The 13,463-nt window shown below is 48.2% G+C and overlaps 1 protein-coding gene across 1 annotated transcript in view; it reads left to right on the top strand.

The window, feature by feature from the left end:
* LOC139385888 (multiple epidermal growth factor-like domains protein 6) overlaps positions 1-13,463 on the top strand; it is an 87,239-nt gene that overhangs the window by 30,257 nt on the left and 43,519 nt on the right. The window contains exons 5-8 of the mRNA XM_071131173.1: positions 7,093-7,215; positions 9,923-10,045; positions 10,514-10,639; positions 10,825-10,947. Of these exons, the coding sequence (XP_070987274.1) occupies positions 7,093-7,215; positions 9,923-10,045; positions 10,514-10,639; positions 10,825-10,947 (495 nt within the window). The remainder of the gene's footprint in view (positions 1-7,092; positions 7,216-9,922; positions 10,046-10,513; positions 10,640-10,824; positions 10,948-13,463) is intronic.

The raw sequence follows: 13,463 nt of genomic DNA on the forward strand, positions 1-13,463 counted from the left end.
ACTCATTGATCTGGCTGCACTCCTTATTCTCTCTCTCTCTCTCTCTCTCTCTCTCTCTCTCTCTCTCTCTCTCTCTCTCTCTCTCTCACACTGAACTTTTTGGGGAACTCTGCTTGTGAAATGTTCGGTAGTTTAAGGGTCAATGAAACCATTTGTTTATTTATAGCCACGAGTCCACAGTAAATCATTAGCAAATAGACAGGGATAGAATGTCAAAAGTGTCTTCCCCCACCATAGATATGACCCACCAGAGGAACACTTCTCGTAGGATGCTGTCAGGATGGAGGAATGGCCAGCGTGTGTGTGTGTGTGTGTGTGTGTGTATGTTTGTGTGTCTGTGTGCGTGTGTGTGTTCATGTGTATCTGTGATTTCTTTGACACACATTAGCGTGTCTCACACCTCTGTCCACACTTTCCTGTACTGACTGACAACAGCTGTTGTCCCAATACACCTCATCTACAGGGACTTCAAACCACACTGCGTTTGATCAGCACACAAGACAAATAAAGGCAAGACAAAGACCTATTGTCTGTCCCCATAGTGAGCCATGGTGGAACTCAGATCCATCTAACAACAGCTAGAGTGATCAAGCTAGAAAGCTTGAATGCTACTCCATATGCAAGTGAGGAAACAAACTATGACATTGTGCAAACATTTAACATTACTCTATGCACATGTGGGTTTGAAATGGAGTGAGCTAAATATCTGAATGAGGAAATAACTCTCTTACATGTTGTGTATGGTTGATTGAGACAGCATGATCGTATTAGCATTGAATGATACCTCTTTTAAAGACATTCCTCACTGGTGATGCACAAGATCACTATAAAAAGGAGCTGATAGGAGTCATTATACCAGCACCAAGGAGCCGGAAGGTTCTCATCTCTGACTGACTCTGTCAGCATCGCCATTTCATTGGAAATACCTACTGACGTTCACATGCAAAGAAATGACCGCAATTTAGGAACAAGCATCTGTCTGTGGATGATGAAAAGAGTGTGCTTTTACCGGACTCTTCCTAACCAAAGCGTATGGTTAGGAAGCTATATTATGTAGCTAGCTAGCTTCCCCTGTCCCTTATGCCTAGCTTCCAGCTACATTGGCCCCGACAGATGAACAACAGGACTGAGGTTAGAACATGGTTTAGTTTTCTCTCTAGAAACAGAGTAATCAAAGCACTACTGGGTCTGTCTTCAAGCTGGATCTATCTTAAAGATGGCCCTTTGTTGGACAGCTGGGAAAGTTTGGAGGACTTCTGTCATGTTGTGTCTTGTCTCTGTCCTTTCCCTTCACCCTGTCTCCCTCTGCTGGTCGTTGTTAGGTTACCTTTTCTCCCCCGCTTTCTCCCAGCTGTTCCTTGTCTCCTCTAACTACCCATTCACCCCGTTTCCCACCTGTTCCCTTTTTCCCTCTGATTAGGTCCCTATATCTCTCTCTGTTTCTGTTCCTGTCCTTGTCGGATTCTTGTTTGTGTTTCATGCCTGAGCCAGACTATCGTCATGTTTGCTGTAACCTTGTCCTGTCCTGTCGGAATCTGCCGGTCTATCTGAGCCTACCTATGTTTGGTTATTAAAGAAGCTCTGTTTAAGTTAGTTCGCTTTTGGGTCCTCATTCACTCACCATAACAGAAGAATCCGACCAAGAATGGACCCAGCGACTTCGGATCCTCTCCACTCAGCCGTCGGGATCCAGGGAGCGATGCTAGGCAGACACGAGCAGGAAGTGTCTGCTGCTCGACATGCCGTTGAGACCCTGGCCACCCAAGTCTCCAACCTCACAGAACAGGTTCACCATCTCCGCCTCGATCCACCGGCCACTTCCAGGGCTTTCGAATCTCCGGAGCCCAGAATCAATAACCCGCCGTGTTACTCTGGGGAGCCCACTGAATGCCGCTCGTTCCTCACCCAGTGTGATATTGTGTTTTCTCTCCAGCCCAACACTTACTCCAGGAGCACTGCTCGTGTCGCCTACGTCATATCTCTCCTTATTGGACGGGCTCGTGAGTGGGGCACGGCAATCTGGGAGGCAAGGGCTGAGTGTACTAACCAGTATCAGGACTTTAAGGAGGAGATGATACGGGTTTTTGATCGATCTGTTTTTGGGGAGGAGGCTTCCAGGGCCCTGTCTTCCCTATGTCAAGGTAATCGATCCATAACAGACTACTCTATTGAGTTTCGCACTCTTGCTGCCTCCAGTGGCTGGAACGAGCCGGCTTTGCTCGCTCGTTTTCTGGAGGGTCTCCGCGCCGAGGTAAAGGATGAGATTCTCTCCCGGGAGGTTCCTTCCAGCGTGGATTCCCTGATTGAACTCGCTATTCGCATTGAGCGACGGGTTGATCTGCGTCACCGAGCTCGTGGAAAGGAGCTCGCGTTCTCCGTTGCCCCCCTCTCCGCATCACTACCATCTTCCTCTGCCGGCTCGGGAGCTGAGCCTATGCAGCTGGGAGGTATCCGCATCTCGACTAAGGAGAGGGAACGGAGAATCACCAACCGCCTCTGTCTCTATTGCGGTTCTGCTGGTCATTTTGTCACTTCATGTCCAGTAAAAGCCAGAGCTCATCAGTAAGCGGAGGGCTACTGGTGAGCGCTACTACTCCTGTCTCTCCTTCAAGATCCTGCACTACCTTGTCGGTCCATCTACGCTGGACCGGTTCGTCAGCTTCCTGCAGTGCCTTAATAGACTCTGGGGCGGAGGGCTGTTTTATGGACGAGACCTGGGCTCGGGAACATGACATTCCTCTCAGACAGTTAAGGGAGTCCACGGCCTTGTTCGCCCTGGATGGTAGTCCTCTCCCCAGGATTCAGCGTGAGACGCTACCTTTAACCCTCACTGTTTCTGGTAATCATAGCGAAACCATTTCTTTTTTGATTTTTCGTTCACCTTTTACACCTGTTGTTTTGGGCCATCCCTGGCTAGTTTGTCATAATCCTTCCATTAATTGGTCTAGTAATTCTATCCTCTCCTGGAACGTCTCTTGTCATGTGAAATGTTTAATGTCTGCTATCCCTCCTGTTTCCTCTGTCTCTTCTTCACAGGAGGAGCCTGGTGATTTGACAGGGGTGCCGGAGGAATATCACGATCTGCGCACGGTGTTCAGTCGGTCCAGGGCCACCTCTCTTCCTCCACACCGGTCGTATGATTGTAGTATTGATCTCCTTCCGGGAACCACTCCCCCCCGGGGTAGACTATACTCTCTGTCGGCTCCCGAACGTAAGGCTCTCGAGGATTATTTGTCTGTAGCTCTTGACGCCGGTACCATAGTCCCCTCCTCCTCTCCCGCCGGAGCGGGGTTTTTTTTTGTCAAGAAGAAGGACGGGTCTCTGCGCCCCTGCATAGATTATCGAGGGCTGAATGACATAACAGTTAAGAATCGTTATCCGCTTCCTCTTATGTCTTCAGCCTTCGAGATCCTGCAGGGAGCCAGGTTTTTCACTAAGTTGGACCTTCGTAACGCTTACCATCTCGTGCGCATCAGGGAGGGGGACGAGTGGAAGACGGCGTTTAACACTCCGTTAGGGCACTTTGAATACCGGGTTCTTCCTTTCGGCCTCGCTAACGCTCCAGCTGTCTTTCAGGCATTAGTCAATGATGTCCTGAGAGACATGCTGAACATCTTTGTTTTCGTTTACCTTGACGATATCCTGATTTTTTCACCGTCACTCCAGATTCATGTTCAGCACGTTCGACGTGTCCTCCAGCGCCTTTTAGAGAATTGTCTTTTTGTGAAGGCTGAGAAGTGCACTTTTCATGCCTCCTCCGTCACATTTCTCGGTTCTGTTATTTCCGCTGAAGGCATTAAGATGGATCCCGCTAAAGTCCAAGCTGTCATTGATTGGCCCGTCCCTAAGTCACGCGTCGAGCTGCAGCGCTTTCTCGGCTTCGCGAACTTCTATCGTCGTTTCATCCGTAATTTCGGTCAGGTGGCCGCTCCTCTCACAGCCCTTACTTCTGTCAAGACGTGCTTTAAGTGGTCCGTTTCCGCCCAGGGAGCTTTTGATCTCCTCAAGAATCGTTTTACATCCGCTCCTATCCTTGTTACACCTGACGTCTCTAGACAGTTCGTTGTCGAGGTTGACGCGTCAGAGGTGGGCGTGGGAGCCATTCTTTCTCAGCGCTCCCTCTCTGACGACAAGGTCCACCCATGCGCGTATTTTTCTCATCGCCTGTCGCCGTCGGAACGTAACTATGATGTGGGTAACCGCGAACTGCTCGCCATCCGGTTAGCCCTAGGCGAATGGCGACAGTGGTTGGAGGGGGCGACCGTTCCTTTTGTCGTTTGGACTGACCATAGGAACCTTGAGTACATCCGTTCTGCCAAACGACTTAATGCGCGTCAGGCGCGTTGGGCGCTGTTTTTCGCTCGTTTCGAGTTCGTGATTTCTTATCGTCCGGGCTCTAAGAACACCAAGCCTGATGCTTTGTCTCGTCTCTTCAGTTCTTCAGTAGCCTCCACTGACCCCGAGGGGATTCTCCCTGAGGGGCGTGTTGTCGGGTTGACTGTCTGGGGAATTGAGAGGCAGGTAAAACAAGCGCTCACTCACACTCCGTCGCCGCGCGCTTGTCCTAGGAACCTTCTTTTCGTTCCCGTTCCTACTCGTCTGGCCGTTCTTCAGTGGGCTCACTCTGCCAAGTTAGCCGGCCACCCTGGCGTTCGGGGTACGCTTGCTTCCATTCGCCAGCGTTTTTGGTGGCCCACCCGGGAGCATGACACGCGTCGTTTCGTGGCTGCTTGTTCGGTCTGCGCGCAGACTAAGTCCGGTAACTCTCCTCCTGCCGGCCGTCTCAGGCCGCTTCCTATTCCCTCTCGACCGTGGTCTCACATCGCCTTAGATTTTGTCACCGGACTGCCTTCGTCAGCGGGGAAGACTGTTATTCTTACGGTTGTCGATAGGTTCTCTAAGGCGGCTCATTTCATTCCCCTTGCTAAGCTTCCTTCTGCTAAAGAGACGGCACAAATCATCATCGAGAATGTTTTCAGAATTCATGGCCTTCCGTCAGACGTCGTTTCGGACAGAGGTCCGCAATTCACGTCTCAATTTTGGAGGGAGTTTTGCCGTTTGATTGGGGCTTCCGTCAGTCTCTCTTCCGGCTTTCACCCCCAGTCTAACGGTCAAGCAGAACGGGCCAATCAGACTATTGGTCGCATCTTACGCAGTCTTTCTTTTCGCAACCCTGCGTCTTGGTCAGAACAGCTCCCCTGGGCAGAATACGCCCACAACTCGCTTCCTTCATCTGCGACCGGGCTATCTCCTTTTCAGAGTAGCCTCGGGTACCAGCCTCCGCTGTTCTCATCTCAGTTCGCCGAGTCCAGCGTCCCCTCCGCTCAGGCTTTTGTCCAACGTTGCGAGCGCACCTGGAAGAGGGTCAGGTCTGCACTTTGCCGTTATAGGGCGCAGACTGTGAGGGCTGCTAATAAGCGTAGAACTAAGAGTCCTAGATATTGTCGCGGTCAGAGAGTTTGGCTCTCCACTCAGAACCTTCCCCTTAAGACGGCTTCTCGCAAGTTGACCCCGCGGTTCATTGGTCCGTTCCGTATTTCTCGGGTCATTAATCCTGTCGCAGTTCGACTTCTTCTTCCGCGATACCTTCGTCGCGTCCACCCGGTCTTCCATGTCTCCTGTATTAAGCCCGTTCTTCGCGCCCCCGCTCGTCTTCCCCCCCCCCCCCCCCCCATCCTTGTCGAGGGCGCACCCATCTACAGGGTCCGCAGGATTTTGGACATGCGTCCTCGGGGCCGTGGTCACCAGTACCTTGTCGATTGGGAGGGGTACGGTCCTGAGGAGAGGAGTTGGGTTCCCTCTCGGGACGTGCTGGACCGTGCGCTGATCGAGGATTTCCTCCGTTGCCGCCAGGTTTCCTCCTCGAGTGCGCCAGGAGGCGCTCGGTGAGTGGGGGGGTACTGTCATGTTGTGTCTTGTCTCTGTCCTTTCCCTTCACCCTGTCTCCCTCTGCTGGTCGTTGTTAGGTTACCTTTTCTCCCCCGCTTTCTCCCAGCTGTTCCTTGTCTCCTCTAACTACCCATTCACCCCGTTTCCCACCTGTTCCCTTTTTCCCTCTGATTAGGTCCCTATATCTCTCTCTGTTTCTGTTCCTGTCCTTGTCGGATTCTTGTTTGTGTTTCATGCCTGAGCCAGACTATCGTCATGTTTGCTGTAACCTTGTCCTGTCCTGTCGGAATCTGCCGGTCTATCTGAGCCTACCTATGTTTGGTTATTAAAGAAGCTCTGTTTAAGTTAGTTCGCTTTTGGGTCCTCATTCACTCACCATAACAACTTCAGATCCTCAAAAGGTTCTACAGCTGCACCATTGAGAGCATCCTGGCTGGTTACATCACTGCCTGTTATGGCAACTGCTCAGACTCCGATCGCAAGGCACTACAAAGGGTAGTGCGTACGGCCCAGTACATCACTGGGGCCAAGCTTCCTGCCATCCAGGACATCTATACCAGGCGGTGTCAGAGGAAGGCCATAAAAATGATCAAAGACTCGAGCCACCCTAGTCACCCTAGCCTAGACTGTTCTCTCTGCTACAAGCACGGCAAGCAGTACCTAGGTCCAATAGACTTCTAAACAGCTTCTACCCCCAAGCCATAAGACTCCTGAACATGTAATCAAATTGCTACCCAGACTATTTGCATTGTCCCCCCTCCCTATTTTACACTGCTGCTATTCTCTGTTTATTATCTATGTTTATTATCACTTTAATAACTCTACCTACATGTACATATTACCTCAACTAACTGTGCCCCCGCACATTGACTCTGTACCGGTACCCCCTGTATATAGCCTCGCTATTGTTATTTTACTGCTGCTCTTTAATTATTTGTTACTTTAATTTATTTTTCTTAAAACTGCACTGTTGGTTAAGGGCTTGTAAGTAAGTATTTCACTGTAAGGTCTACTACACCTGTTATATTAAGATTTCCTTCATGCCTGAGGAAGAAACGTCTTACAAGACAGAGGGGAATGAATCAACCGAAGAAGGAGAAGCTCCAAAGCTCCACAGTTTACAATGGATTTGGGTTCAGTTTTGCTTACAGTGCAGTTTGTAGGCTATGAAAACGGAGGTTTTGGCTTTCCTTCTTTCCCCAGATGTCAACGAGTGCTCGACTGCTAACGGCGGCTGTGAGGGACATTGCTGCAACACCATTGGAAGCTTCTACTGCAAGTGCCCCGGGGGCAGTCGTCTGGGCCTGGACGGAAAGGCCTGTCAGGGTGAGAAAGAGGGCAAGCTGGGTCTCGTGTGTGTGTGTGTGTGTGTGTGTGTGTGTGTGTGTGTGTGTGTGTGTGTGTGTGTGTGTGTGTGTGTGTGTGTGTGTGTGTGTGTGTGTGTGTGATGGGGGACGGATAGAGAGGATCAGGCATAGGTTATCCACCAGTGTCCCTTTGCCCGGCTCTTCAGACAGAGACACAGGAAGAGACAGAGACACAAAAAGCTTAGCAGACCACACACATATAAGGAACACAATCAGTACAGGCATGGAGATCTGGTCAACTCGTAAAATCAAAACCCTGCCTGTTTGTTCTGACAGAAACATGCTGAGTTAGCTGAGTTGGCTGACTTAGCTGACAGTGCTAATGCCCAGTTGCTCTGAGGGGGTGCAGGTGTCAATAGGTGCCCCTAGTCTTTGACCCCTGACATGGGACGTTGTCACTTTCTAGTGAGGGTTTGAGCGATGGTGTAGAAGTCTGTAAGAGCCATGTTCCAGGGCTAGTGTGCTCTGTAACAAATTTGAAGGGCAATAACAGACCCTTTTTGATTCTGGAACAGAGCATGCCAGTGCTAAATGTTTCTGTCTGCAACCCTCCACATTGGATGGTGTTAATCTATGGAGAGTGGAGCGTGGGAGTTGAGAGGCGCGGGATGGGCAGAAACCTCCCCAAACAGCTGTCAAGAGACCATTGAGACAGATGTGGGTGTCAGACAGATGTGGGTGTCAGTTCAAGACTGTCACACAATAGCATTCAGACAATATTCAACCCCCAACCCAACTCCCAGTCTCAGCCTCACGTCTGAATGAAAGATTTCCTTTGTGTCCTGCTGAAATCCTCTCACACGGCGAACCTTAAGTATATTACCCTCCAAACCTTCGCTGAGTCTGTTACCATTCAGGTATTGAGAAAAGCCCACAAAAGTGTTTTGAAAAAAAGAACAGGGTTCAGAACAACAGTTTAAGACTTTCTTCCTGAATATGTCATCCACCACAGGGGACGCTGGGAGTTCCTTTATCCTCACTCAGCGACACAGCGGATTGCTCTAAATGGATTGGCATTGTGGATTTTCAGTCCTTCAACCTGATCACATGAATCTATGTGCCAGTTATAAAAAGGCTCCTTATACGGCAGACAGCCCTCCTCTTTGACCCTCCTTAGCCTCTTCTAGTGGAAGTTACTTCATTAAAGTAGCATTTAGTTCATTATGAGGAGAAGTGCATTCCCACAAGCTGAGACTGCTTTGTTGAATAGGAATTGCCCTTAACCCCAGATCTGGGATCCGATTACCTTAGCCCCAACCCATTAGGAGGGTGAATATATGTCTGACTCTGTATCAGTGCTACTGTCATGACCAGTAGTAGCCTGCAGTGCAAAGCCCATATGGACTAGGGATTAGCAGGAACCAGGAAGTAGTTGAAACAGCTTGACTCTGATGTGTTCTCCAGATGGGTAGTAAATGTTGACTTTCCTTGGAGAAGCACTCAGCAATGTTGTCTCCTCATCATGCCTCTGCTCCCTGGAACATGGAACAACATGGAACAACATGGAACATGTGCCTAATGTATCACATGTGAATGGTTCTGGAATGGTCCTAAACACTCAGGTCTACTGCATAGTGGACAACCTGTGTTGAAAGAGTGTCAGTGGTGAATCGTCATGACTAGAGCCAGAGGAATTCCTGACCACATGACCTGACCAGGAAGAACTCTGGACTCCAATTATAGGGGTATAAGTAGAGCCCATGAGGTTTTTCTAATCCGGTCACGTGGTCAGAACATACTCCAAGTCATTACATTTAACAGCAAAGCGCTGTACGAGAACTTCCACTGATGAAGAGAATGCTTGTCCAATTTGTGATTTCATATTAATGGTTGATTTAATTGGATCAAAATGGTGTGTTCGTCTATAAAGGGGTCATAAACATAGTGTTCTTAAAACAGTCTCTCGTGAAGTCATCACTTCCATCACCAAGCCAACCTTCTTATTGCGTCAGGGACCAACTATGCTTCACAGAGCTTGATGTCAAACAAAAGAGAACTTCAGTGCCGAAAACTTTTTACCACATTCCTACGTTTGACACGGTCGTGAGTCATGACAAGCATCCCGATAACTTGGGCCTTAACGCTCTCCTCTGGAACACCCATGAAAACTTTGCATCCCAAACGGCATCCTATTCGCTATTTAGTGCACTACTTTTGACCAGGGCCCATAGGGCTCACATCAAAAGTAGTACACTATAAAATGAATATTGTGCCATTCATGACGCAGACACTGTAACACACATATGAGTCTCCTAATGAATGTGGTCTGTGTAGGTTCATGTCTGTTAGAGTGCTCAAGTCACACATGTTGTCTAAAGGTTTGTGTAGTATTCCATCATTATAAAGCATTCCTTCAAACGCCATCAAAACACCTCATTGTTCATTAATGCCCATACGGGGAATTCATTGGCACAACCTTCTCCTATCAAAATGGATTTGTTCTGCAGCAAGTGTCTGAGAATATTGTCTGCAGACCTGGGTTCAAATAGTATGTGAAATCATTTTGAATACCTTTTTCTGCTTGCCTGGCTCAAGGGAACCAATGGAATACTAGCAAAAGTGCAAACTCCGCCCATATGGTACTCAAGGTAGGCTCAAGTGAATGCTCAATTTAAAATACTTTTTGAACCCAGGTTTGATTGTCTGTCCATCGGTCTGCTCTGTAGATGTCAATGAGTGTGAGGAGCTGAATGGCGGCTGCCAGCAGACCTGTGTGAACACGGCAGGCTCCTACCACTGTGAGTGCAGTCAGGGCTTTCGCATGCACACTGACGGAAGGACCTGCATTGGTGAGTAATGACCATGTGAGACCAGATTTGATCCCGGTCGTTCGCACAACTCAAGATTAGGCATTGATTTAGGCATTGAGAGCTAATACTCCAATATTCAGGTCTCAGTCAAGGTTACTCATTACCTGCAACCTCTAATTATCCAATTTCCAGTCTTTAGAGCTTCCTGTAATCACACGTTTCCGTTATGGCGGTGTGAAAAGACGGTGCTGGTCCACAATATGGCTCTTCCTTCTTTGAATTCATATTTTAGTGACCAGTCTCTAGGAAGGGTTACACATTTACTCACCAAATGGTGATCAAAGACTACATTAGCGAAAGTACAGATGTAGGATCTTAATTTGAGGTAGTTTGCTACAGCATGAAGATATGTTTTTCTCTAGTCTGTCAGTCAGTCCTGTGTTGTTCAATTATTGTGTCTGTCTGTCTGTCTGTCTGTCTGTCCGTCTGTCTGTCCCAACTATGAAGCTGTGAACTCCTGCTCAGTGAAGAATGGCGGCTGTGAACACAAGTGTGTGGACATGGACAACGACCACTACAAGTGCGAGTGTCGTAGGAACTACCAACTGAAGAGGGATGGGAAGCACTGCGAGTGTGAGTCCTGACTAGATTGGATATGGTGCTCTGACTTCCCTACAGCTTACAATAGTAGTCACTTTATGTTAGAATGGAGAGCAAAGAGTTACATATAAAGAACAGGAGGCAGTTTTCAGTCATAGCGTGACCAGGATATGACTACGTAAAACTGTCTGCCCCATGTCTGTCTGTCTGTCTATCAGTTAGGGACCCCTGTGTGGACAGGAGTGCAGGCTGTGTCCAGCTGTGTCATTTTGTGGATGGTCGAGCAGAGTGCAGCTGCAGACCTGGGTACTCGCTGGCCGGTGACCGCCAGGGCTGTGAGGGTAAGAGCCAGTGGTGTAAAGTACTTGAATAAAAATACTTGAAAGTACTACTGTCATAGAAATTCTACACAGGTACACTCGAAGTCAATCATTGTTTATTATCAGCGTGCTGGAGAGGTTCAAACCCACTCAATGCACATGTCAGTCAGGAGCTCCACTGGGGCAGTCCCATTAGTTATCTTATACTGTATACAGACAAGTTATTTTTCCATGATTGAGCTTATTTAAAAAAAATATATATATTTAACTTGGCAAGTCAGTTAACATATTATTTTACAATGATAGTCTACCGGGGCAGAATGACAGATTTTTACCTTGTCAGCTCAGGGATTCAATCCAGCAACCTTTCGGTTACTGGCCCAGCACTCTAACCACTAGGCTACCTGCCACCCCTTATTCATCATTCATAATCAGTTAATCATCAACATTTGCCTCATTCATGAGACTGACCAATACTGGGTCATGCATGTGACAGACCAATACCTCATGAGGCTTCTTCTCTCTAAGCTGAGACCTCGAAACTGAAATATCTTTCGTTCTCAAAACAAGGGTCTGGGCATACTGCCAAATTGCAGATATTGATAGTGAGAATTCGATCAGTCACTTGCATGAACACAGAAATTGGTTATTGGAAAAGCACCAATATAAAATGTTCCATCACATTCCATCCATTGTGTTAATGTGTGTTAATAATCATTACATTTTAAGGTAAGCTTTAGATTTTAACTTCTGTATCCTATTTCTATTAAAGTAAGGGAAATCAACACATAAAATCAGACACTTCATCATGTCAAACCCTTCATTCTGGGTTATACAATCTAATTAGTATGGTAATACTATCATCATAATAAAAGGTTACACTTCTATTAACGGGAGTGACTGTATCAAAAATACACACACATACACAGCATGTTAAATAACAATTTAGAACTAAGAAAAAAACACACGCTGCAGCCCATTTGGCAATTTGGGATCCTCAACTTCCAAACAGGGATTCCAACCAAGTTTCAAGTGTCCTTCTGGTTGTGGGGAATTATTCTTAGCAACAGTGGCAATGTATTCCGCAAGATCAGTCATATTAGAAGAGTGATCTGGGACAGAAGTACAACATTCATCGTCAATGATTGCACAAGTGCCCCCTTGACCTGCCTCTGTTTTGCAGAGCCTATTTATGCAATTGTTTTAGTGTTGCCAATTTTCTCTACATCTCTAGAGATCTCCTGAATTTGGTTTAGGGTATATGCATATTGACTTTCACAGGGAAGAGAGAGAGCACAAATTCTAACAGTTTCAGATCAACCTTGATAAGAATGAGATTGAGGTAAGGTGGATGGCCCAAAGTGGATGGCCCAAGCTACAATGTAGTGGCTCTTCTCACATTTTAGAGGCATATGTAACGGCTTTCTTCTATCTAGTCCTCGGACGAGGAGGTGTAGCAAGGATCGGACCAAAATGCAGCGTGGCTATTGCAATCCATGTTTATTTAATAATAACGAAACACAAACTTTACAAAAACAATAAACGAAAACCGAAACAGCCTAAACTGGTGCAAACTGACACTAAGGACAATCACCCACGACAAACTCAAAGAATATGGCTGCCTAAATATGGTTCCCAATCAGAGACAACGATAAACACCTGCCTCTGATTGAGAACCAGACAGCCATAGACTTTGCTAGATCACCCCACTAGCTACAATCCCAATACATACACACCAAAACCACAAGACAAAACACACCACAATACAAAAACCCCATGCCACACCCTGGCCTGACCCAATACATGAAGATAAACACAACATACTTTGACCAGGGCGTGACAGAACAGCCCCCCCCCCCCCCCCTAAGGTGCGGACTCCCGAACGCACCTCAAAACAATAGGGAGGGTCCGGGTGGGCGTCTGTCCATGGTGGCGGCTCCGGCGCGGGACGTGGACCCCACTCAGTCAATGTCTTAGTCCCCTCTCCTCGTGTCCCTGGATAGTCCACCCTCGCCTCCGACCATGGCCTAGTAGTCCTCACCCAGAACCCCACTGGACTGAGGAGCAGATCGGGACTGAAGGACAGCTCGGGAGTGAGGGGAAGCTCGGGAGTGAGAGGAAGCTCGGGAGTGAGAGGAAGCTCAGGAGTGAGAGGAAGCTCAGGCAGGTAGATAGATCTACCAGATCCTGGCTGGCTGGTGGTTTCAGCAGATCCTGGCTGACTGGCAGATCCTGGCTGACTGGCAGATCCTGGCCGACTGGCAGTTCTGGCAGATCCCGGCTGACTGGCGGATCTGGAAGAGTCTGGTTGACTGGCGGATCTGGAAGAGTCTGGTTGACTGGCGGATCTGGAAGAGTCTGGTTGACTGGCGGATCTGGAAGAGTCTGGTTGACTGGCGGATCTGGAAGAGTCTGGCTGACTGGCGGATCTGGAAGAGTCTGGCTGACTGGCGGATCTGGAAGAGTCTGGCTGACTGGCGGATCTGGAAGAGTCTGGCTGACTGGCGGATCTGGAAGAGTCTGGCTGACTGGCGGAT

The sequence above is a fragment of the Oncorhynchus clarkii genome, chromosome 27 (assembly GCF_045791955.1).
Source record: "Oncorhynchus clarkii lewisi isolate Uvic-CL-2024 chromosome 27, UVic_Ocla_1.0, whole genome shotgun sequence".
Taxonomy (NCBI): Eukaryota; Metazoa; Chordata; class Actinopteri; order Salmoniformes; family Salmonidae; genus Oncorhynchus; species Oncorhynchus clarkii.